This window comes from Citrus clementina, unplaced genomic scaffold, assembly GCF_000493195.1.
Source record: "Citrus clementina cultivar Clemenules unplaced genomic scaffold, Citrus_clementina_v1.0 scaffold_7, whole genome shotgun sequence".
NCBI lineage: Eukaryota > Viridiplantae > Streptophyta > Magnoliopsida > Sapindales > Rutaceae > Citrus > Citrus x clementina.
In genome coordinates this window covers 20,714,508-20,740,490 of record NW_006262075.1, presented here as the reverse complement: position 1 = coordinate 20,740,490, position 25,983 = coordinate 20,714,508, and the positions used below count along the sequence as shown (strand labels likewise).

Genomic DNA, 25,983 nt, shown 5'->3' with positions numbered 1-25,983 from the left:
TTTGTATTAGGCTGAGCAATACAATTCCCCGGGCTGTGGCTCTGGTTAATCCAAAAATAATTTATAAATTGTTTCAGAAATATATCAGTTGTGCAGTTGCAATATTCACCAGATCATTTATGATGGTTTATAACATCGTGAATTGTTATTCAAGCTAGAAGTTTGGACCGGAATTAACATGCTTGAATTGCAGAATGAACAATCAAGGGATTAACATCATAACAAGAAAACAAATTAACCGCGTGCATAAGTTTTCAAAATGATCCAACTTTTGCCATTAAAATGGTATATCAATTTCGCTAAATCCTATTGTTGAAGCTTTTCCATCATCTGCTCTATTTTATTCACAAGGTCCAACTTTTGCCAGAGAAAGTCATCAGTGTTGTAAGTTTGAGAATGTTACTTGATGGGGAAGCAAAGACTTCTTATCATTATCATCGATATCAGTGCTTTCCTCTCCTCCATGTTCTATGTCAATATCAGTTACTTTCTTTTCATTAAGCTCTTTTGATTCTGAAAACTGACGTTGAGAGTATTTCTCCGATGAAGGAGCGTTGTCCGCTTCTAACTTTTGCATTTCAGATTCTATCAATGCATCCATCCTCGCTCTCTCACGGTCTCTTGGGTACGTGTGATATAGGAAGGAGTAGATGAAGCAACATATAGTCATTGGAATGCCAATTGCAGTGTATAGTGCCTTGGCAAGTGATGCTGCATTCTCTCTATCTGTTTCAAGCTCCACAGAGTTTGATGCTCCTTTGGGAACTGGTTTATAGCCATAAACATTCTGAGCCAGAAGTCCAACAACAGGGGGAGCAAATGATGCTAGTATGGACTCGAATGATCTGTCCAATGCATAGATGCTAGTTCGAGATCTCTCAGGAACTATTTCTGCAAATATTGGACTGTAGGCAATGGTTAAATGCTATGAAATAACATTAAACAACATATATAATATCACAATGATTTTCAGACAGTATTCCTATAGAAAGGAAAGAACATAATGCTGCAAGGTAACCACCATTCAGATCTTTCCTTGGATGTGTTACCTGAAGAAGAAGTCTTAACAATTATGATCGAATGTCGACACTTCTTAGTCAAGCAAAGAAGTATAGTGAATTGAAGATTGCTTATTTTTCGGGAAAAAAACTAGAATAATTCATGAATCATGTCTACATAGTTCTGTCCTTGTAATAGGGTGTTGACAATTTGATGCAGTCCATTAGTCTGATTTCTTGCTGTTATATGGTGCTTATTGAAAATGTTACCAGTTCCCAACATACTTATTTGAAAACTCATGAGTAATATATCTTCAGGTTCTGAAATGATCAAAATAAGATTTGAACCTTTGAGTTTCTTTAGAAATTTCGGACTAAAAACTCACATTTCAGCAGAATGGTATCCTAGACCTAGTGATCATGGTGATTTATATTCCAATAAGCATTTATATGAGCATATGACCTAGAGTAGATCAAAGTTTCCCACCTCAAAAAGGGTGCAAGTTATGCTCTGTTTAAACAATGCTATTGCAGCCATTGCGCCATTTACTCCTTCAAAGAGAAACCCAGACCATTGTTTGGTTTGGTTGTGTTTTAGTGGACATTTACTGTTAACACTGTGTTAGAAGATGATCAAGATAACTTAGAGTGAAACTATTGGAGTTTTGTTCTGGACTACGGATATTCATAAACTTTTCTGCCATGATAAATGATGAAGCAATGGTTTATTGCTCTTCATTATCTTCCACACCCAACCCTAAAACAAAAAACTGGGTTCTAGTTAGTACTAGGACAACGGGAATAATAACCATGTGGTCAAGCATACGTACTTGTTTGTCGCGGGAGCGTTCCAGGATATGCACAATCCCATGATGACCAAGACCAGACCATGCATGAATCCAGTGGATGGATCATCAGGCAAAACCAATAGCAAAACAGCTGCTATAGGAATGGCAGAGCCAGAACTGATTTGAGAGAGAATAATTCTCCCAGAATTTGGTAACCGTTTGGCAAGAGTATCCCCCATCCATCCACCAAATAGACCCCCAAGAGAACCAGCAATTGTAAATAGGGTCATGAGAAATGCTGTTAACCCATGTGAGAAACCAATGAGTTCTAACCACATAGGCGCAAATGACAAAGCTGACCAAGGAAATGATCCAGATACACCTTGAGCCACAATTATTTGGAAAGACGGGATATTTATAACCATCTTCGCTTCTTTGATTAAGTCCTTCATTTCTGACCAAAAGGCCGTATGCGGTTTCTGATCTTTAGCTCTACTCTTACCATCGGAGCAGCGAGGATCTTTAGCAAATAGATGGACTAATATGCCAACTATAACACTTATAAGTCCTACCAGATGAAAAGCAATTCTCCAACCGGGAATTCCCATGAATGACGTTGAAGCTATTAGTACTGAACATAGTCCGCCAATGATGGAGCCAAAGTTTCCTGTTAGTTGTAGCCATCCAAAGGCCATACCGCGGTTGCTTTCATCAGTTGAATCAGCAACAAGAGACTGAATAGATGGTGTGACAATGGCAAGTCCTATACCATTCAAACCTCTTGAGACTGCCACCTAATGAACCAAAATGAAATATGTATTTTGTCAAGCCAAGGAAAACATAGATTCTTACAGTGTTCGTTTGTTCTAGAACTTGGAAAGATTTAAACTCAAACAAACAGGCAGGCTTTATATTGTATAGTATTTTTTTTTTCCTGTACAAATGAATTCACTTTATATATGTAATGTAACCCCCAAAACAAGCCAACAAGTTCCAGATCTGTCAATCATAACCCACAAAGCCAATTCAAAATCTAAATAACGTCAACAAGAAACATATAATAAGGAACCCCATTTAATCAAAAATAATTTTTTGAGAAGGAAAAAGAAATAGAAAAGAGGAAAGACCTGAAAAAAAGTGGTGGAGATGGCAACAAGAAAGGTGGCAGCAGCCCAGAGAAAAGCACCAAGAGCAATGACATGGGCACGGTTGTGATGCACAGACAAGTAAGCAGCCAAAGGGTAACAAGAGGACTGCACAATGGATCTAAACAAAGTGAGTGAGCCCAAGCCTGTGGGGTCTGTACGCAAAGCAGCACCAACCTCTTTGTAAACTCCCGGTAGCAATGACTCATCAGCTCTCTCCATTATTCCTGCAAGATTCACTAGAACCATCGTTAAAGTTTCTGATTTCATCTTGTTAATCCTCTGTTTTCCCGAAGAAAACAGAGGATTTGATGTAGTTGCTCTGTTTTTGATTCTCAGTTTTGACTTGGAATATGGAATATTTTAGGGTGGGGCCGGCCAATAAGAGAGCTTGTGAGCTTGGATACGTGGAGGTTTCTGATTGGTTAATATTGGAGACTGCGAGAGTGCAGTAGTTGTGTTCTTGTCTCAACTTTGTTGGAAAGAAAGTGGCAGTGGCTGCTGCAAGAACTTTGGGATTCATTATCTTTAGGTTAGTACACTCTTATTTAATGTCTAGTAATTTTTCATCGGTTTCTTTTCATTTGGATAAATTTTAGGCAAAGGGACATAACCGAGATTTTAGGTCTCAAAAATAAATTTGTCCTAACAATTTTTTTGTCGTATTTAACTATTTTTTTAATTTTAAAATAACGTTTCGAGATTAAAAAAATACCCACTTAATTAAATGAATGGGCAGCAAGTTAATTGATTTCAAATTCTTGCATTCTCTTAAGGAGTAAGTGTGAAAAATATTATACTCATTAAAGCTTTTTAATTTATTGAAAAATGTTTTAGCTTTAGATTGGACTAATGTAACATAATTTTACATAAAATTTCATATTGATACTCATGAAAGCCTTGTTGATAATGTCAAAAACTGAAGTTAGGACTTTATTGAAAATCAAAGAGACTTTTTGGAGTTTTTCTATAAATACACAAGCCATGCAATGCCTTATAGGGCATCTCCAATGCTTAACATCATTTTGGTGTAACACCAACACAAAAAATGTATCTTTTTCACACCAAATTACTATTTCATTTCCAACCCATTTACACCAAATTTTACACCAAAAAAAATATTCTTCTTTTTATTCTTTTAATTCTCAAGAATTAATTCAATTAACACAATAAATATTATTATTAATATAGATAATTAAGTAATAAGTAATTTTCTATCGATTAACAAAAAAATATAGAAAATTATTAAATGTGCATTTAATTAACTAAATTAGTACATTATGAAAATTAAACATTACTGATGGGTGTCGAAGCCAACAAAAATAAATTCCTACTCTAAATAAATTGTGTATAGTGATTGAGCAGGGTCGTGTCCACAGAGATCGGTAATTAATTAAATCCTTTTGAAACGTAAAACGTAAAATGGGGGAATTGTTGACAATAATAAAAATCAAATTAAAATAACAAGAATGCAAATTAAAGTTGTAATTCAAATTGGAGAAAGCTCTGGTTGAAGGAATTAACTCAGCTTGATTCGACTACTGATCATTGATTCAAATATAGATTATTATTACTCATGAATAGACCGGTTATAGCTACTGAGACCCTCTAATAGCCAATCTCTCCTTAACTAGTCGATAACCAAGGTACGACCGTTGGTTATTTCCCTAATCAATAGACAACCCTAGATACGATCATAGAATTTAATCAATTGACAGCCTGAAAAACCAGAGAGACCCAAATCTTAATCAACACATATGATAATTCATTTAAATTAGATTGTTTATTCTCAAAACACAACTCTCTGCTATGTTATTTGTCACAAGCATTAAATTCTTCATACGATGAATCCTTTAATTGACAATAGATTAAGTTGATAATTAAATAGTGGCCAATTACCTAATTAACAAACATAATCATGAAACTAATTCAGAGAATAAACAAATACCCAAAAAGCAATAAAACAATTAAAGCACAAGAAAGATCTCACAGTAGTGATGAATCAAAGCTTCGTTATCCTTCAACCAGAAAAATAGGTTTAGTTCTTCATAGAGAGGAGAGAAAAATTAAATCTAGGGTTTCTCTTTTTTTTCTCCAATCCAAAAATCCCCCCCTTTTCACAATAGATTCCTCCCTTAAATACTCTCTCTCTCTTCTCTTTTAGAATTCTATTTAAAATAAAATACTAATATCTGAATATTAAATTCGTAATTACAAAAATAACCAAAAATACAAAACACGTTAAACTAAAAACTGCAGGTCCGCAGTTGACAGCACGCGCCCACGCCTTATCAACAAAGTTCTTCTGACGCTCATAATTTCTCCAAGAGAACAATCATCCTTAAACATCATCTTTTAGCTCAATTTTATCACCAATCAATAGAATTGCACCTACAAAAGTAAAACACAAGTAAATCATTATTATTAAGTGCAAAACATAGATATTAAGGGAAGTAAACAATGCAAAACTAGTGCATAAATTGCACTCTAACAAATTCCCCCACACCAAGATGATGCTTGTCCTCAAGCATATAACTCAAGATTAATCTCAAATCTCCACTCAATTCTTATCTCAACTCATCCAAAAACAATTTTAAGTAAGCATACCTCAAGAAATTAAGTCGATCAACATTCGAGAGACAAGGATTTTAAAGCATAGAACTTCATAAGATAGAATAAGAACATTCAACCACCAAGAAGATCCATTCAAAATTCAAGTGCAACAAGATTTAATAGCCCTCTCAATAACTTCACTCCATGTACTCAAAGTGTTTAGGGTGTCATTTATTCACTCAAATCAAATCAAAGAATGCTATTACCATAAGCTTGCTCATATATCACATCTCAATCCACAAAACATGAATAAAATGCAAAAATCTAAGGGTCTTAAAAGGGTTGTAATGGGGTTAAATAGGTTGAATGAAAAAGAAAGGTTTACGAAAGAAAAAGAGATCAAAATGAGAAGAATGAACTCATTGAATGAACTTATGATATCAAAATGCTTATTTCTACTCAAGTCACCAAGAATGTAAACATTTTTTTCTTTTTTTTTTTCTCTTTTTTTTGTTGTTTTTTTTCTTTTTTTTTTGTTTTTGAATCAAACAAAAGAAACGAACCTTGCACAATTTAATTCAAGCATAATGCTTGTTGATCTAATTGAGAAACTTTATTACAAGGTAGAAAAAGCAACAAAATATATCCACACAATGAGTCCAAAAATCTCCTTAAATTAAGGCTCAAAAAGAAGAAAAATGGTTAAGTAGACGGAGAAAATTAGATGGGTAATGGTTAAGGCTCAAACAAAGATAGCAAATAAAGGTCTTCGGGTAGAGAAAAAAAAAATGCGAGAATAGAAAAATGGAAAAGGGTTTGCCCTTATCATTTTAATGCATAAAATCCCGTAATGCGGCTGCAACATGCATAACAAAGCAAGTTCTAGAATAAACAAACTAAGATTGATATTCACACAACAAAAATATTAGAGCAAAGTGGTTGCTCATAGGCTCAAATCCTCACAAAGTTGATAAATTTGCCATCAAATCATGTACACTCTTCAAATGAATCAACCATCAATAGTGGTGTAGAATGAGAAGAAGGTATGAGTGATATATAAAAGAAAAGGTAAAAATGATAAGAAGTGAGAAAGATGTATGTAGTAATATGAAAAGTGAAAGATAAAATGTGAGTGATGAAAGAGTATGATAGAATAAAAATAGATGTAAATAATTTGAGATAGATGGGAAAAGAGTAGTGAGAGAGAGAGGAAAAGAAAATTAATAATATATGAAGCATACTAACTCCAAAATCATTTAAGGATGAGTAGAGTGAAAACAATAATTCCAGACATCAATAATGCAAAAATCGCTCCCCCACACCAAGAACTGACATTGTCCCCAATGTAAGATAATCAAAGCTCACATAAAAATTAAAGCGTAAGGATAAAAGATTAAGGGCAAAAACTTCCCTGAATTGTGAGCTTTGATCCTCATAACGTCTATGGGCTTGGCGGGAATGGTGGGATAAATCCCACACTCTTGAAGTATGCGGCCAAATTCTGCTCCATCTTGTCACGGATTTCGATTCACGCGCCTGGAATGCAGGTCGTAGGCTGGTTGTGTTGCGATTGCTGCTCGGCTGGAGCTTGCTTGATGGACGCGGGATGGCACTGATTGTGTTGCGCGCGCGCGCTGGGGCTGCTGGATCTGCGCGCTGTGTGGTCTGTGTTGTGCGCGAGAGCTGGGCTGACGCTGGTGCTGCGTTGCGTTGCGCGCGCGGGACTGATGTACTGCGCGAGGGTGATTGCTGGATTGATTTGCGCTGTGCGCGCGAGCTGGAGCTGAGGATCTGCGTTGCTAGGCGTTACTGCTGCTGCTTCGCGGGATGTGTTGCGTGCACGGTTGCTGCTGATTTCGCACAATGGTGATGGCTGGGGCTTGCTGCGTTGCACGCGGCTGCTTTCGCTGGTGGGACTTCGTTGCGCGCTGCTGGGCTGCGAGACACGGGATGCTGGTGTTGCGCTCACGAGATGGTGCGTTTTCCGGCGGGCTGGTTTGCTGCTGGTGTGCTGCAAGCGGCTGGAGAAGAAAACAAGTTCTGGAAAATTAGGGATTTTGTGAACAGTGAATAGTGAACAGTGATTTTCGATTTTTGGTTTTTTTTTAAATAAATAAATAAATAAAAAGAAAGAAAGGAACGAAAAATAAATAAATAAATAATTTTTTTTTTTTTTTTAGTGATGAATCACTTTGAGACACTAAAAATTTCAGAAATACTTTTCTAATAAGTACGTGGGCACGCCTTATAAAAAATTTTCTTCTAACCAAAATAAGCAAACGCATTAAATTTCAGAAGTACTTTTCTATTAAGTACGTGGGCACGCCTTAAAACTATGTTACTTTAAAAATTACAGAAGTACTTATTAGCTAAGACGTGGGCACGCCTTATCAAAAATTTTCTTCTGACCAAAATAAGCAAAAGTTTTTTTTTTTAATCAAAATTAAAAGAAGATATAACAAAAACCAAAACAAATAAAATCATTTGGGTTGCCTCCCAAAAAAGCGCCTTTGTTTTATGTCTTTGGCTAGACACATTTATGCATCAATCTCCATAATTGGGACTCTCGAGAGCCACATTCTCCACAATATTCACCGAAAAACCTTCATAAAAAGGTTTTAAGCGATGACCATTAACCTTAAAAACTTTGTCAGAGGTCGGACTCCGAATCTCAACTGCACCATGAGGAAAAACATTAGTAACAATAAAAGGTCCAACCCAGCAAGATCGTAATTTACCCGGAAAAAGTTTAAGCTTAGAATGAAAAAGAAGAACTTTTTGACCAACAGAGAACTCCTTTCTCAAAATCATTCTATCATGAAATGTCTTCGTCTTTTCCTTGTAAAAAACTTCCTGCGCTATAGGGTTAATAACATCCACAGAAAATACCGAATGTTCCTCACTAGGATATTTCATGGTATCATTCATATTGAATTCTATAACCTCTCCATCAAACTCCATAGTGAGAGTCCCTTTATGTATATCCATTTTAGTCCTAGCAGTCTTAAGAAAAGGTCTTCCTAGCAAAATTGGGACAGAATTAGAGGAGTTATCATCTTCCATATCAAGTACATAAAAATCAGCAGGAAAAACCAACTCATTAACTTGTACTAAGACATCTTCTAATAACCCATCAGGATATGCATTAGACCTATCAGCTAGTTGAATTATCACGCCAGTTTCTTTTAATGGACCAACATTCAAAGATGAATAAATGGAACGAGGCATGACATTAATAGAAGCTCCTAGATCTAACATAGCCTTTTCAACTCTAACACTACCAATTTTACAAGGGATAGTAAACATACCTGGATCCTTGCACTTAGGAAGTAGTTTCTTTTGGAAAACTGCTGAAACATTCTCCCCCATGTGAACTTTTTTATCTCCTCTTAATTTTCTCTTGGAGGTGCACAGTTCCTTAAGGACTTTAGCATATCGAGGTATTTATTTTATAGCATCTAACAAAGGAATATTTACCTCAACCTTGCGAAATGTCTCAAGGATGTCTTTATCTTGTTCCTCCTTCTTGGATTTTGCAAACCGGCTTGGAAAAGGAGGAGGTATCACAATAGGTAGGGGTTTCGCTCTGGTGGGTTGTGCATCTTGAGATTGAGGCATCAATTCATTCTTCTCAAGCTCATCTTCTACATGCTTTGTCACTTTCTTACTAGGCTCTTGCAACTCCGTCCCACTTCTAAGGATGACAGCACTAACGTTTTGCTTTGGATTCACCTCAGATTGTGAAGGCAATCTCCCTAATACTTGAGACTCCAGACGGCTCACTGTAGTTGCCAATTGACTCATTTGGTTCTCCAAGTTCTGAATGCTTGCTGTAGTTGCCTGCTGAAATTGTTGAGTGTTAGTCGCAAGTGATTTAACAATTTCTTCAAGAGATATACCTAACTTGGAGTTTGATTGTGGAGGTGCTGGTTGTCTTGGTGGATACTGTTGTGGGAATCCTGACGGCCTAACTCCATAGCTGAAGTTGGGATGATCCTTCCATCCCGGATTGTATGTTTGTGCATAAGGATCATACCTCCTCTGAGGCATGCCTGGAAATCCTCCAACTGCATTGGCTTGTTCAACGGGTTCTTCTTGGAGTGTAGGACACATATCAGTTGAATGACCCATATTGTAACAAATGCCACAAGTCTTCACCTGTTGCACATTGCCTACAACAAACTTTTCCACAAGAGAAGTAAGTTTATCTAAACGTTGTTCAACAGAAGAAATATTTACCTCATTCACCGTTCTTGAAGTGGCATCTTGTCTGCTGCCAAATTGTTGTGCGTTGGCAGCCATATTTGATATCAGCTCCCTTGCTTGAGTAGGGGTCTTGTTCACCAACACGCCTCCACTAGCAGCATCTATCATACTTCTATCCATCAATGATAGTCCTTCGTAAAAATATTGAATAAAAAGTTGATCAGAAATCTGATGCTGAGGATAGCTGGCACACAATTGTTTGAATCGCTCACAATACTCATACAAAGTCTCCCCAGGAAGTTGTCTGATCCCACAATATCTTTTCTGATGTTGGCAGCTCTTGAAGCAGGAAAGTACTTCTCAAGGAACTGCTTCTTCAAACCATTTCACGTTGTAATCGATCCAGGAGGCAAGTAGTACAACCAATCTTTAGCTAGCCCATCTACAGAGAACGAAAAAGCACGCAGCTTAATCTGCTCTTCAGTCACGCCTTGTGGCCTCATACTTGAGCACACAACATGAAACTCCTTAAGATGTTTATGAGGATCTTCACCTGCAAAACCATGAAACTTGGGTAATAAATGAATAAGACCAGACTTTAATTCAAAATTTACCTCCAAATCTACATATTGAATGCAGAGTGGTTGCTGATTCAAGTCTGGTTCAGCTAACTCTCTAAGAGTTCTTTCTACAGGTGCAGGTCTATCCATCACTTGTTCTTCTGAATTGCTAGATGATTCAACTAAATCAGGCACTGTATCTGTTTCAGAAAGCAAAGGCGACGAGGATCGTTGCTTAGCTCGCTTCGTCTGCTGTCTCACCTGGCGAGCTGTCTTCTCAATTTCAGGATCAAACGAAAGTGTACCTGTACGAGAAAAACGAACCATACACCAAGTAAAACATAAAAAGGATTAAATAAATGACACCAATCCCCGGCAACGGCGCCAAAATTTGATGGGTGTCGAAGCCAACAAAAATAAATTCCTACTCTAAATAAATTGTGTATAGTGATTGAGCAGGGTCGTGTCCACAGAGATCGGTAATTAATTAAATCCTTTTGAAACGTAAAACGTAAAATGGGGGAATTGTTGACAATAATAAAAATCAAATTAAAATAACAAGAATGCAAATTAAAGTTGTAATTCAAATTGGAGAAAGCTCTGGTTGAAGGAATTAACTCAGCTTGATTCGACTACTGATCATTGATTCAAATATAGATTATTATTACTCATGAATAGACCGGTTATAGCTACTGAGACCCTCTAATAGCCAATCTCTCCTTAACTAGTCGATAACCAAGGTACGACCGTTGGTTATTTCCCTAATCAATAGACAACCCTAGATACGATCATAGAATTTAATCAATTGACGGCCTGAAAAACCAGAGAGACCCAAATCCTAATCAACACATATGATAATTCATTTAAATTAGATTGTTTATTCTCACAACACAACTCTCTGCTATGTTATTTGTCACAAGCATTAAATTCTTCATACGATGAATCCTTTAATTGACAATAGATTAAGTTGATAATTAAATAGTGGCCAATTACCTAATTAACAAACATAATCATGAAACTAATTCAGAGAATAAACAAATACCCAAAAAGCAATAAAACAATTAAAGCACAAGAAAGATCTCACAGTAGTGATGAATCAAAGCTTCGTTATCCTTCAACCAGAAAAATAGGTTTAGTTCTTCATAGAGAGGAGAGAAAAATTAAATCTAGGGTTTCTCTTTTTTTTCTCCAATCCAAAAATCCCCCCCTTTTCACAATAGATTCCTCCCTTAAATACTCTCTCTCTCTTCTCTTTTAGAATTCTATTTAAAATAAAATACTAATATCTGAATATTAAATTCGTAATTACAAAAATAACCAAAAATACAAAACACGTTAAACTAAAAACTGCAGGTCCGCAGTTGACAGCACGCGCCCACGCCTTATCAACAAAGTTCTTCTGACGCTCATAATTTCTCCAAGAGAACAATCATCCTTAAACATCATCTTTTAGCTCAATTTTATCACCAATCAATAGAATTGCACCTACAAAAGTAAAACACAAGTAAATCATTATTATTAAGTGCAAAACATAGATATTAAGGGAAGTAAACAATGCAAAACTAGTGCATAAATTGCACTCTAACAATTACATTAATATAGAAAAATACAATAACAATAATAATATTGTAGTTATTCAAATTACTAAATTCATCCCATAAATGATCAATTAGTGCATTTCGGAGATGGTCACATATCGTGAAGAAAACAAAATTTTACTTAAAGATTTAAAATCGATAAGTGATCCGAGCTTACATCAATATTTTCAAAATGAACAAATTAAGATTTTGCAGAGAAGATCTCAGTAAGGCCAAGTATCTCAAAATACTTCCAATAATATTGGCCAATATTTTAATGATATTAGAGGATCTAATAATGATCTCCCAGATTGTTAAATAATTGTTCTAATTTATGCTAATAGTAGTAGCTTTTTTAATTTGTGTTAATTTAATTTTGTATTTTTAATTTTGTAATATGTAAGCTAGTAATTAATGTTATTGGCATTTTATTTTTATTATTAATTTTTGTGTTGAATTTTTTAATTTAAAATATTAGTATAATATTCAAAAATTAAAAAATGAAATAAAAATAATAACAAAAAAATAATAATAACTTAAAATATTATATAGAATAGGACATATATGTAAATAAGAAAAAATAGTAAGGATATTTGAGACTTTTTTTCCGATAACACCATTTTGGTGTTACATTGGAGAAGCATTTTACATCAAAAATGATGTAAAAGATGATTTGGTGTTAATTTTGGTGTCACATTGGAGATGGTCTTAAGTAGGAAAAGTTGGAATGGGTTTAGTGCATGTTTGTAATTACTTATTTAATGATCATAAGTATTTATTTAATCTTATAAGATCTTATAATAATTTTTGTGGTTGTTTGGTTATTTTTCTAATAGAATTTTTGAAGTTTAAGAGCATATCCAAAAGCCTCTATAAATCTTACTCTTCAAATATCTATTTGCTTACCTATGTAGCAAATAGAAGTGTGAACAAATATGTTATTCTCTAAAAGACTCTTCAAATAGAAATAAATTAATATTATTTTAATCAAATAATTATTTTTTTAAAGGAAAAGCCAATATCAATTAAAGCATTTCTCTCTCTTTCTTCAATGAAAAGTAATAAAATATAAATTGAAGCGGGAGAAAGCAACTCTCCAAATTTAAAGAATTTTTTATTTGATGAATTTTAATAAAAGTGTCTTTTGGAGTCTTAAATATTGATGTGGTTCTTTAAATAAGTAATAAAATCTTATTTGAAGAGTTTTTTTGGTGATGCTCTAAATAAGTTATTTTGTCTCTACTAGTAAAAGCTTAAATTTTGAGTTTTTTAGAGTAAAGGTTGAAAATTTATTTTTAAATGTTAAAATATCAAAAATATATTCTAATTATTTGGCTATTTTATTTTATTTTTTTATAACATAACTTTAAAAAGATTGCCTATTAAAGTACTTTCATAAATTTTTTAATTAAATATCTTATTGACAACCAAACAACTAAAATTTTATTAGCAAAAGTTCTATTTATAAAAGTTCCACTAACAAAAATTCTATTTAAATAATCTCTACTTGAAAAGTTGTACCAAACGGAGCCTTAACGGTTTCAGTTAATAAAGTTGACTTCATTTAACTTTACTTGACTATTCATCAATTTTCTACGTTACAAGGGTCCACAATATTAAATCATGACTAGTGCAACACATCTCAAAAAAATATCTCAAATGAAATGGTATTTATCAATTGATCATTGAGACAATTAAATTTTCACTTATATTTTATTAAAAAAAAAATACCAACCATTCAATAAATAATAAATCATTTGAGATGAAATTTAAAATTTGAGATGCCAATCATTATTTTTAAATCATTTTTCTACCTTATAAAAGGCAAATGTTAGTGTTGTGGGGATATCCAGAACTAGAACTATATAGATCATTATCCCAGTAATAGAATTAATAATCACCAATGTGACCATGAGAGACCAATAGTTTGATTTATGTGCACTGAAATTTGGCACTTTATTTTTATTATTCTTTCCCGTATAGGAGATTACTAAAATATCCCATTTTGGTAGGTCCCGTACACTTGGATCCCGCTCGTCTCCCATGTTTTATGACTGAGGAATTGAGATTCCCAGGCAATGGGCTCAAGTTCACTAATTTATGCTTAGGTAGTATTGATGGTGATCAGGCAAAGTGCACCTTTTGATTGTTGAGTTGTCTATAAGCTAAGATAAACTTGATTGCCATTTGTTGTAAATGTGATCATTTTTGCTGATTGACCAGATAACATTTTGGTTTCAAAGTAAACCGAGCAAAGGTATAAGATAGATGTTTGGCTTTACAGCGAACCCAGCATTTGGTATGAACATGAAGAAAGAGTAGAGGATTGTTAATAATTAAGGCCATGCATGAGGATAATATCAGAGCCATTTTTCAACTTCTTTTTGATAAAGCAATAAATTAGTAATGTTTCGGGATCTGGTCCCTCTTTAATCTTTACCTCCCCGATTTGAATGCAATTATGTGCAAATGTGTGTACCTATGATAGGTGCATTCTTCTTAACTTTTCCTAGCATATATATGCAAATGAAAGCCACTAGGTAACAATCTCTCAATATGAAAGCCGCGTTATTCCTAACTAAGAAGTGAATACAGCCGAGAAATGACATTAATTTATGCAGCATGGCTGACTGAAAATTGAAGTGCTACTATGTTTTTTTCATTGCTCTCAAGGCAAGTTTATGGAGAACATCGGAATTCAGAAATCTCAAGCAATAAATAAATTTATAACAAAATGGTCAATTAATTTAAGGCTTTCATGTTACTTCATGTAATGAAAAGAACAGTTAAATTTCCTCAAATGAAAAACAAACCCAAAAAAACATTTATGGGGTGAGAGAGGCTCGAACTCTCGACCTCAGGATTACTCAGAAAGCTATGAGACCTACGCGCTAGCCAACTGCGCCATCACCCCGCCGAAAGTTTGGACCCAAAGAAGTATAAATGTTTTATTGCACTAGACTCTATTAGGATCCCCTGTGCTGTTGCTTTGGTAAATCCAAAAACAATTCATAAATTGCTTCAGTTGTGCGGTGCAGTATTCACCAGATCATTTATGATGCTTTATAACATCATAAATTGTTATTCAAGCTTAGAGGTTTGGACCGGAATTAACACGCTTGAATTGCAAAATGAATAATCAAGGGATTAACATCATAACAAGAAAACAAGTTAACCGGGTGCGTAAGTTTTCAAAATTTCTCTCGAGTTCATAAACTTAATAAAAGTTCCACAAAATAGTATATCAATTCGGTAAATACTGTTGTTGAAGTTTTTTACAGCATCTGCTTTATTTTATTCACAAAATTCAGCTCTGCCAGAGAAACTCATCTGTGTTGTAAGTTTGAGAGTGCTGCTTGATGGGGAAGCAAAGACTTCTTATCATTATCATCCAAATCAGTGCTCTCCTCTCCTTCATATTCTATGTCAATATCGATTACTTCCTTTTCACTAAGCTCTTTTGATTCTGAAAACCGACGTTGATAGTAATTCCCCAGTGAAGGAACGTTATCTGCTTCTAACTTTTGCATTTCAGATTCTATCAATGCATCCATCCTCGCTCTCTCACGGTCTCTTGGGTACGTGCAATATAGGAAGGAGTAGATGAAGCAACATATAGCCATTGGAATGCCAATTGCAGTGTAGAGTGCCTTGGCTAGTGATGCTGCATTCTCTCTATCTGTTTCAACCTCCGCAGAGTTTGATGCTGCTTTGGGAACTGGTTTATAGCCATAAACATGCTGACCCAGAAGTCCAACCACAGGGGGAGCAAATGATGCTAGTATGGACTCGAATGATCTGTCCAATGCGTAGATGGTTGTTCGAGATCTCTCAGGAACTATCTCTGCAAAAATTGGACTATAGGCAGTGGTTAAATGCTATGGAATAACATTAAACAACATATATAATATCACAATGATTTTCAGACAGGACTCCTATAGAAAGGAAAGGAATCACCATCCAGATCTTTCCTAGGATGTGTTACCTGATGAAGAAGTCTTAACAATTATGATCGAATGTCGACACTTCTTAGTCAAGCAAAGAAGTCTAGTGAATTGAAGATTGCTTATTTTTGCGAAACAAAAAAAAACTAAAATAATCCATGAACCATGCCTATTTAGTTCTTCCCTTGTAATAGCGTGTTTATTGTCTTGTGTTGTTGACAATTTGATGCAGTCCATGTGTCTGATTTTCTTGCTGTCATACGGTGCTTATCGAAAATGTTACCAGTTCTACTAAGACTCCGCCCAACATACTCACTTGCAAACTCAAGACTAATATACCTTCAGGTTCTGAAATAAGTTTTGAACCTTTTGCGTTTCTTTAGAAATTTAAAAACTCACATTTCAGCAAAATGGTTATCCCAGACCTGGTGATCACGGTGATTTAATAAGCATTTATATGAGTATATGACCTAGAGTGGATCAAAGTTTCCCAGCTTAAAAAGTGTGCAAGTTAGGGGGAATTGTCGAAGCTACGTTCTGTTGAAACGATGCTTTTGCAGCCACTGCACCATTTACTCCTTCAAAGAGAAACCTCAACCATTGTTTGGTTTGGTTGTGTTTTAGTGGACATCTACTGTTAAGCACTGTGTTAGAAGATGATTAAGATAACTTAGAGTGAAACTATTGGAGTTTTGTTCTGGCCTATGGATATTTCATAAACTTTTCTGCCATGATAAATGATGAAGAATGGTTTGTTGCTCTTCATTATCTTCCACACCCAACCCTAAAACAAAAAACCTGGTTCTAGTTAGTACTAGGACAACGGGAATAATAACAATGTGGTCAAGCATACGTACTTGTTTGCCGCGGGAGCATTCCAGGATATGCACAATCCCATGATGACCAAGACCAGACCATGCATGAATCCAGTGGATGGATCATCAGGCAAAACCAATAGCAAAACAGCTGCTATAGGAATGGCAGAGCCAGAACTGATTTGAGAGAGAATAATTCTCCCAGAATTTGGTAACCGTTTGGCAAGAGTATCCCCCATCCATCCACCAAATAGACCCCCAAGAGAACCAGCAATTGTAAAGAGGGTCAGCAGAAATGCTGTTGATCCATGGGCGAAACCACTGAGTTCTAACCACATAGGCGCAAATGACAAAGCTGACCAAGGAAATGATCCAGATACACCTTGAGCCACAATTATTTGGAAAGACGGGATATTAATAACCATCTTCGCTTCTTTGATTAAGTCCTTCATATCTGATAAAAAGGGCTTATGCGGTTTTTGATCTTCAGCTCTACTCTCACCATCTGAGCAGCGAGGATCTTTAGCAAATAGATGGACTAATATGCCAACTATAACACTTATCAGTCCTACCAGATGAAAAGCAATTCTCCAACCGGGAATTCCCATGAATGATGTTGAAGCTGTTAGTACTGAGCATAGTCCACCAATGATGGAGCCAACGTTTGCTGTTAGTTGTAACCATCCAAAGGCCATACCGCGGTTGCTTTCATCAGTGGAATCAGCAACAAGAGACTGAATGGCTGGTGTGACAATGGCAAGTCCTACACCATTCAAACCTCTTGAGACTGCCACCTAATGAACCAAAAATCAAATATGCATTCTGTCAAGCCAAGGAAAACGTAGATTCTTACAGCATTCGTTTGTTCTAGAAAATGCAAAGATTTAAACTAAACAAGCAGGCAGACTTTACATTGTATAGTATTTTTTTGTTCTGTAAAAATTAATTCACTCTATGTTGATGCTGAAATTTGCTCGCCCTTGGACCGACCAGATTCTGTCACCAACGTTTATGTTATCGACTGTTGCTCGAACCATTGGGGTTGGAATCGCTCTCCTCTTCCTTACTAGACCTGCGTTCACCAAAAACAGATCAGAGACGCCGGTGGTTTTGCCGGCGTAAACCCTCCGATGCCTAAGTTAGTACAAGGTGTTTACGGGAAAACAGTTAAATTTTGATTCAAGAGTGGTTCTAATTTGCTCGAAGTTTGTAATAAAATTGACTGGTTTCAATTTGGCAGCGTTTTCCCTCTCTCCGATTTTTCTCTCTCTTTCTTCATCAATTTCTTCTTCTTTTATAGCCGCTGTCCCCACGTTTCCGTTTGCCATTCATCCCACCTTTTTCGGGTAGTGGCAGCCCCTCATGGGACTCTAACTGTTACATTGTGGGCAAACGTGGATCTCGCGTGTCCTTCAACGGTTCTGGGAAAAGCGCAACTACCGCGATTCTGTGGGATCGTGTTTCCGCTTTTCGGGGGACGGGTACCGGCTCGGTATTTGATTCTGGTCGGTATTCGTCTCTGATCAGCTCATGTTACCCCTGTTCTGCTCGTACCATTTGGCTGAGGTGATTCATGCTGGGGTGGAAATAGTAGCATGGCCGACCTGGTGCTTTTATTTGCTTAACACCAGTCCCCCAGTTTCTGGTCTTGTGAGTGAAATGAGTCAAGAGTAGAAATTGATAGTCAAATCTTACCAATCCGGGGGCTTCTCATCTGGTCTTCCGTCTACCGGGTTGGACCTGAGGTATCATTTTTCTTCAGGGGAGATTTTGACCTGATCATGGGCCTAAATGAGTATGTCCATTGCGTATCTGGGCTTGCATCTAGCCTGACCTCTTATAACGATTGGTGACGTGGCATCTCCCGACTCTTCGTATTTGAAATTTGAAACGACGGGCTATCTGTCCTTGATGTACGGTGAGTGAGCTGGCGTCTCTATCACTTAAATGCTTTCATTTCCCCCTTTTCGTTTCAAATCCCTAGACTTATATCTTCATCGCTTTGTTATTCATCTCTTCGTCGTTAACTAACTCCCTCTCTGAACTTTGCTTACACTTCTCGTGTCTGGAGTATCCACTCGCTGGATTTTTTCTCTATCACGGTCGCGCCATCAGTGCCAGTTCAATCCAGGTATTGCCTTTAACTTCTCCTCTGGTTGTTGTTGATTGGGTTCTGTGTTGCCCTTTTTGTGTCCATATACTCGAGTTTTCTTTGTTTCTTTTGAGGTTCCGATATGTCAAACCGAAAAAGAAAATTAATTGTTGATGAGGATGATGAAGAATCAGGGGATTCAGGCCTCAACGTGTCAATACCCACCGATTTCTTAGGTCCCTCCAGTAATGTAGGTCCTTCCCATGGCAGGAATACCCTTGAGTACCCATGCCCCTTGGTTGTTTCTTCCTCTCCCGAACTAGAGCTTTTAGGGAATAGAGGTGGACCTGCGTCGGGATCTGGTGAGAACCACAGCTCTGGTGGGGTTGGGATCCCTGAAGGAGTTGGCGATGGTGAGGGGAGCAGTTCCGGACCGAGCGGTCCTGCTAAGAAAAGGAATCTTGGCCATAGGGTGGAGGCTGATTCCTACCCTATTGATTACATAGCCTGTGCCACCACCCAAACTGACTTATTCAAGCTTAGGAACCTCTACGACATTCCTGAGGAGGTTTTCCTTGTAGTTCCTGGGAAGGGTGATGTTCCTAGTCGGCCTCCACGGGGGTATGTGACAATGCACCTAGAGAGTTTCAAACTAGGAGCTCGGCTGCCCCTTCAGCGTTATTTTGTCAAAATATTGGGGGGTATGCACCTGACCCCAGGTCAGCTACACCCGAACGGGTGGAGGGTTCTCTCGGCAATGTTTGTGTTGTGGGAGAGGTGCGGGTCGGAGGAACCTTCCCTTGTTGAAGTGAAACATCTGTATCAGCTGCGGAGCAGCCCAAGGGAGGCGGGCTGGTATTACTTCATGTCCAGTTCCGCAAAGAGAAAGTCAATCACTGGTTTCCCCTCCTCGTGCAAAAATTGAAAGAACAAATTCTTCTTTGCTGGAGGAGCTTAGTGTCCAGCAGCTCGTTCGTTGGGTGGTGATATTTACCTTCCAACACATTTTGTCACCCCAGGTCGTTCATTTTTTGCCTATACTCTTTCTCGACGTGTTACTTATTGGGTTCTTTAACCTTGTCTGTTCTTTCAGAGTCGTGGGGTTTGATAAAGGGGCTTGAAGACCGACCTTTGCTTCAGGTGGAAACTGCTCTGTTGAACGCGTCTACCTGCCAAGACCTCCTGTCGCCAACAAACCTGGTCGGTTCGGGCCTAGTAGACATAGCAGCTGGAATGGATAACAAGATCCTCAGCGCGATGAGCAGGAAGCGTGGTCGGGCTCCGAGTAGCTCCAGCAACCTTCCCCCTCCTCCAAAGAAAAGCAGCGTCGGTCCCTCCAAGGCTCATGTCCCTGCTCTGCCCCCTCCCCCACCCCGTAAGAGTGGTGGGGAGAAAACCTCCGACAAGAGTCCTGAGGTCAGCTTGCAGTCTGGAGACCGATCTTCTCCTCTTCCATCTCGGGATCAAGGTGACTACCTGAGCTCATATCAGAAAGATTACAAAAGATCGGTTGGGCCTAAGATGGTGAAGGACATCGAGAGCATGGACCTCTCCGAGTTAGCTGCTTCTGTTCAAAGAGTCTCCTTCAGACTGGCCACAATGGTTTCGTGTTACAAGACCGGGTCCGCGCGTCATGAGAGGAAGCTCCAAGCTGATAACCAGGAGTTGAAAAAGAAAGCCGAATCTGCTGATCGGTCCAAGGAGAAGCTGGCCGAGCTGAACAAGCAGCTTACGGAGCTTGAGGAGAAAGTTGCGATTGCTGAGTCTACTTCCTCCAAGCTTGAGGGTGAGCTGGGTGATCTGAAATCCGATCTTCAAGCTACTCAAAGTGAAAGAGATACTCTGAGGACCGCCCTTGAGGGAGAGATCAAATCCCTGAGTGACCAGCTGGCTGAAGAGAAAGGTAAATCCGCTGATGTGGATGATCGGTTGGATGCTGAGTATAACTCCGGGGTTGCTTTCAGCTATAAGTGCATCATGTCTGTACTCAAGGAAGAATACCCCGAGCTCGACATGAGCAAGCTGGAATCTGGGGTGGAGAGGTATATGACTGGGGCCGGCCAGGGAGATAAGGAGCAGGATGAGCAGGAGCAGGCGGAGGTTCCTTTGAATGGGGAGCAGGAGGGTGAAGCTGGGCAGCGTGCTTTTGAAGTGGGGCAGGGGTCCATGCCTCCTCCTCCCGATGTTGCTGATCTTCCACCTCCCGAGGTAGCTGACCCTTCACCTGCTGAGGCCGTTGATCCTCCTAATCCTTAGGTCTATTTTTGTGAAGACTGTAGTTTTTCATTTGCCCTGTAAACATTTGAACGTTTATATAAAAAATTTCTTAAATGTTCTCTATTGGCTTTCTTATCTGGTTTCGCCTGTTGGTTCTTTAGTGCATCGAACAGGAATAGGCATCTGTTTGCCTTGGTAAAAATTTTCTTAAAATCGTCTGCTGGTCTTTGGTGACTGAGCAGGAGCAGACACATATTTGCCTTAGTAAAAGTCTCATAAATTTAGCTGCTGGCCCTTCGTTGTCCGAGCAGAAGTAGGCACTTTCTTGCCTTAGTAAAATTTTCATAAATTAGCTGCTGGTCTTTTGGTGACCGAGCAGAAGCAGGAACTTTCTTGCTTTACTAGATTAGTTGCTGGTCTTTCGTTTGACCGAGCAGAAGCAGGCACTTACTCGCTTTAGTAGATTAGCTGCTGGTCTTTCGTTTGACCGAGCAGAAGCGGGCACTTTTTTGCCTTACTAGATTAGCTGCTGGTCTTTCGTTTGACCGAGCAGAAGCAGACACTTACTCGCTTTAGTAGATTAGCTGCTGGTCATTCGTTTTACCGAGCAGAATCGGGCACTTTCTTGCCTTACTAGATTAGCTGCTGGTCTTTCGTTGACCGAGCAGAAGTAGGTACTTACTCGCTTTAGTATAATATTCGTAAATTTAGCTGCTGGTCTTTCGTTGACCGAGCAGAAGTAGGCACTTACTTGCCTTAGTAGAATATTCGTAAATTTAGCTGCTGGTCTTTCGTTGACCGAGTAGAAGTAGGCACTTACTCGCTTTAGTAGATTAGCTGCTAGTCTTTCGTTTGACCGAGCAGAAGTAGGCACTTACTTGCCTTAGTAGAATCTTCGTAAATTTAGTTGCTGGTCTTTCGTTGACCGAGCAGAAGTAGGCACTTACTTGCCTTAGTAGAATATTCGTAAATTTAGCTGCTGGTCTTTCGTTGACCGAGTAGAAGTAGGCACTTACTCGCTTTAGTAGATTAGCTGCTAGTCTTTCGTTTGACCGAGCAGAAGTAGGCACTTACTTGCCTTAGTAGAATCTTCGTAAATTTAGCTGCTGGTCTTTCGTTGACCGAGCAGAAGTAGGCACTTACTTGCCTTAGTAAGATTTTTGTGGGCTTATTAGCCGGGGGATTCCATACTGAATTCATCTTTATTGAAATTTGAATGCGTTACAAAAATACAAAATATATGCATGTGCACCAAGCCACCATGCATTTGACAAATATAACTTATCAAATTGAAGATTTAGTAGAGTATTTTGCTTACCGCAACTTCCTCCAGTTTCTCAACAGGCTCTTGGCGGCCCTTTTTAGAGTCTCCTCGATTATCTAGAGAGATAACCTGCAACGTCTCCTTGGCCGCTGTAGCATAACAACTCCTTGTCATCCTCTAGTCGCCTTTTACTACGCCAACCACCCCATTTACTCTGTATTTCAGTGCCAAGTAATGCGTGGATACAACGCATTGGCTTATCCTCATGAATGGTCTCCCCAATATCATCTGGTAAGGGCTTCTTTCCTCTACCACGACAAAATCCAGCATCATTGTTCTTTCAAATGGCTTTGTCCCCATAGTAATTGGGAGTTCGATGATCCCCATGAGAGTTAACCGTCCCCCTCCAAATCCCTTTAAGGATGTATTTGTCTGCTCTAATTTCAAGTCTGCGATCCTCATATCATCTAGAGCCGACTTAAACAGGATGTCAACCGAGCTGCCTGTGTCTACTAGTATTCGTCGCAATTTTGTACCGGCCACCATTGCCTTGATCACCAATGCATCCTCATGTGGATATAAGATACCCTCTTCATCGTCATCTGTCCACATAATGGGAACTTGCCGCACTTTTGCCTTCTTGGTTGCCGGTAAATTGAAAAGCACTTCTTTGCTAGTCAGGGCATATCTCCCATAGTTCTTCCGTGCCCTGTTCGAATCCCCGGCCAATGTTAGCCCTCCTGCTATTACATGAATGGTCGGCTGTTCACGTTCCAAATCCCTCTCAACCCCTTCATCCCGTGTATATTGTGATTCCATGACAGGGGACACTCCATCTACATACTCGTCCAAGTATCGGTTCCTCACCAAATCCTCCACCAGAATCTTCAGGTCCCGACATTGGCTGATAGTGTGACCGTGAGTATCGTGGAACTTGCAGAATCTGCTCTTATCCCGTCGGTGAGTCAGTTTTGTTATTGGGGCTGGAGGGTACAGTAAACCTTGTCCCTCGATCCTCTCATACAATTCCTCTATGGAGATCTTTAACAGAGTGTACAGTCTATACGCCAAGCTCTGGTCTATCAGCTGAACTGCTCGGTTATCATGAATGTCACCTCGGGCTGGCACAATCGCTAACTGATCTGGTCGACTAGCCCTGAAATTGGTTGCATGTGATGCTCTGGGAGTGTTGTGATAGGGGTGGGCGGCCATCCGCCGGAATTCTCGTTGCCGATCCGGAAATGGGGGACGCGGAGGTTGAGCCCGGTTGTGCTGGAACTGCTGTGATCTCGGAGCTATGGGGTAAGGGCGGGACCGAGCCGATATTCCGCCCATCACTGAAGATTCTCCAGCTCGTTTTCCCGACCCGCTCCATGTCGGGGCTCTCCGTTCCTTTCGCCTCAGCTCGTCCAGCTGTTCACTTTTTATTCTTGCCGATTTCTCCTCTTCAATTTCTATATCTCGCCTCGCCTGCTCATACCCCGACGAGTAATTCTGTACAAGGGGGCTTCTTAAGTTATACCACAGCTGGCCGATTCTTACACCTTCTTTTAATCCCCTCAACGCCTACGGGTGATTAAAAGCTCCCAGATCCAGCACGGCTCAGTGATATCTTTTTACAAAATCTCAAAGAGATTCATGCTCCTCCTGTTTCATCCCCATCAGTTCCATCATATCGTCCTCTGGGGCCACTGCCCCTCGGAACTGCTCGGCCAACTCCTGGCACATCTGCTCATACCCTTTTATACTTCTTCGGGGCAGCTTGCGGTACCATTCTCGGGCTCGTCCCTCTAATGTCAACAGGAACACCATGCACCTCTGAGCTGGTGTCAGCCCCTGCACACCCGTCATGTCGTTGAAACGCTCAATGTGCACCAGCGGATCACTTCGCCCGGAGTATTTGAGGTCGGGGAAGCGGAAATCTCTTGGGATTATGGTACTCATGATCTCAGTTGATAACGGAGATTCTTCATCTAGCATTATCCTCTAGCTCGGGGGCTTTCTCTTGCCCTGCATCTCCTCTATCACCTGCGCCAATCTGCGCACCTCCCCCTCCAATTCTATAGCACGATCAGGATCACGTGTAGCTATCTGGTCTTGCTCCTGCTCGACGTTCTGCAACCGCTGTCTGAGCTCTCCTTCATCAACACTGGCTCCTCGGCCATTAATTCCCAGTATCCGTCCGGGGCGAGGTTGGTCTCTCCCTTCATCCACGTGTTCCCCTGGGACCTGACCAGTACTTCTATGGGGATGCACCCCATTAGGTTGATCTGGGGGCGGAGGGATTTCCTCGACTCTACGTCCCCGGATGCTGAGTTCTGCTCCAACTTCGTCTCTTCCCACGGGGGTTTCACAATCCCTTCTCCGCTCGTCCCTCAGCTCAAACAATATGGCTGTGAGAGTCTCCATTTGTTTCTCCATCCGCTCCAATCGATCTTGCATTACCCTCTCTCGGGCTTCATTTGCAATTTCCTGAAGGGTGACTGTCTCCCCCGATTCGTTATCCTCCCTCAAAGCGTCTTTCCTTGACAAATCCATGTCTAATCGTTCGATGTTTCTCCGGTAACTACTAATTCGGTGGTAGCTTTTTATCCAGCTCCCCACAGACGGCGTCAAAATGTTGATGCTGAAATCTGCTCGCCCTTGGACCGACCAGATTCTGTCACCAACGTTTATGTTATCGATTGTTGCTCGAACCACTGGGGTTGGAATCGCTCTCCTCTTCCTTACTAGACCTGCGTTCACCAAAAACATATCAGAGACGCCGGTGGTTTTGCCGGCATAAACCCTCCGATGCCTAAGTTAGCACAAGGTGTTTACGGGAAAACAGTTAAATTTTGATTCAAGAGTGGTTCTAATTTGCTCGAAGTTTGTAATAAAATTGCCTGATTTCAATTTGGCAGTGTTTTCCCTCTCTCCGATTTTTCTCTCTCTTTCTTCATCGATTTCTTCTTCTTTATCGATTTCTTCTTCTTTTATAGCCGCTGTCCCCACGTTTCCGTTTGCCATTCATTCCATCTTTTTTCGGGTAGTGGCAGCCCCTCATGGGACTCTAACTGTTACATTGTGGGCAAACGTGGATCTCGCGTGTCCTTCAACGGTTCTGGGAAAAGCGCAACTAACGGGATTCTGTGGGATTGTGTTTCCGCTTTTCGGGGGACGGGTACCGGCTCGGTATTTGATTCTAGTCGATATTCGTCTCTGATCAGCTCATGTTACCCCTGTTCTGCTCGTACCATTTGGCTGAGGTGATTCATGCTGGGGTGGAAATAGTAGCATGGCCGACCTGGTGCTTTTATTTGCTTAACACTCTATATATGTAATGTAACCCCCAAAACAAGCCAACAAGTTCAGATCTGTCAATCATAACCCACATAGCCAATTCAAAATATAAATAACGCCACGCGGAAACATAAGGAACCCCATTTAATCAAGAGTAATCTTTTGAAAAGTACCAAAAAAAAAAAGAAAAAAGATCTGAAAGAAATTAATGGAAATAGCAACAAGAAAGGTGGCGGTAGCCCAGAGAAAAGCACCAAGAGCAATGACATGGGCACGATTGTGATGCACAAACAAGTAAGCAGCCAAAGGGTAACAAGAGGATTGCACAATGGATCTAAACAAAGTGAGTGAGTCCAAGCCTATGGGGTCTGTATGCAAAGCAGCACCAACTTCTTTGTACACTCCTGGTAGCAACGACACATCAGCTCTCTCCATTATTCCTGCAAGATTCACTAGAGCCATCGTTAAATTTTCTGACTTCATTTTGTTTGTTTATCTCTAGATCAAAATCGAAGTCAAAATCCTCTGTTTTCCCGAAGAAA

At 39.3% G+C, this 25,983-nt stretch overlaps 2 protein-coding genes and 1 non-coding gene across 4 annotated transcripts; all 3 read right to left on the bottom strand.

Moving 5' to 3' along the window:
* Nucleotides 1–123: 123 nt before the first annotated feature.
* LOC18037403 lies at nt 124–25,983 on the bottom strand. 2 transcript variants are annotated; one of them, XM_024181392.1, is made up of 4 exons: nt 25,965–25,983; nt 2,914–3,211; nt 1,829–2,580; nt 124–905 (listed from the first exon to the last, which is right to left on the bottom strand). In XM_024181392.1, the coding sequence occupies exons 2-4, from the start codon at nt 3,199–3,201 to the stop codon at nt 377–379; spliced, it is 1,569 nt and encodes a 522-aa protein (XP_024037160.1). In that variant the 5' UTR covers nt 3,202–3,211; nt 25,965–25,983; the 3' UTR covers nt 124–376. The 2 variants fall into 2 exon arrangements, with proteins under 2 accessions (XP_024037160.1, XP_006428178.1); XM_006428115.2 differs by lacking the exon at nt 25,965–25,983 and having other exon boundaries at nt 2,914–3,289.
* On the bottom strand, nt 14,656–14,741 carry TRNAM-CAU. Its single transcript is given in 2 exon segments — nt 14,656–14,691; nt 14,704–14,741. It is a non-coding gene; the product is annotated as a tRNA-Met (tRNA).
* LOC18037281 lies at nt 15,154–25,924 on the bottom strand. The gene is made up of 3 exons (XM_024181301.1): nt 25,639–25,924; nt 16,629–17,382; nt 15,154–15,685 (listed from the first exon to the last, which is right to left on the bottom strand). Exons 1-3 carry the CDS (start codon nt 25,922–25,924, stop codon nt 15,154–15,156), a joined length of 1,572 nt encoding a protein of 523 aa, XP_024037069.1.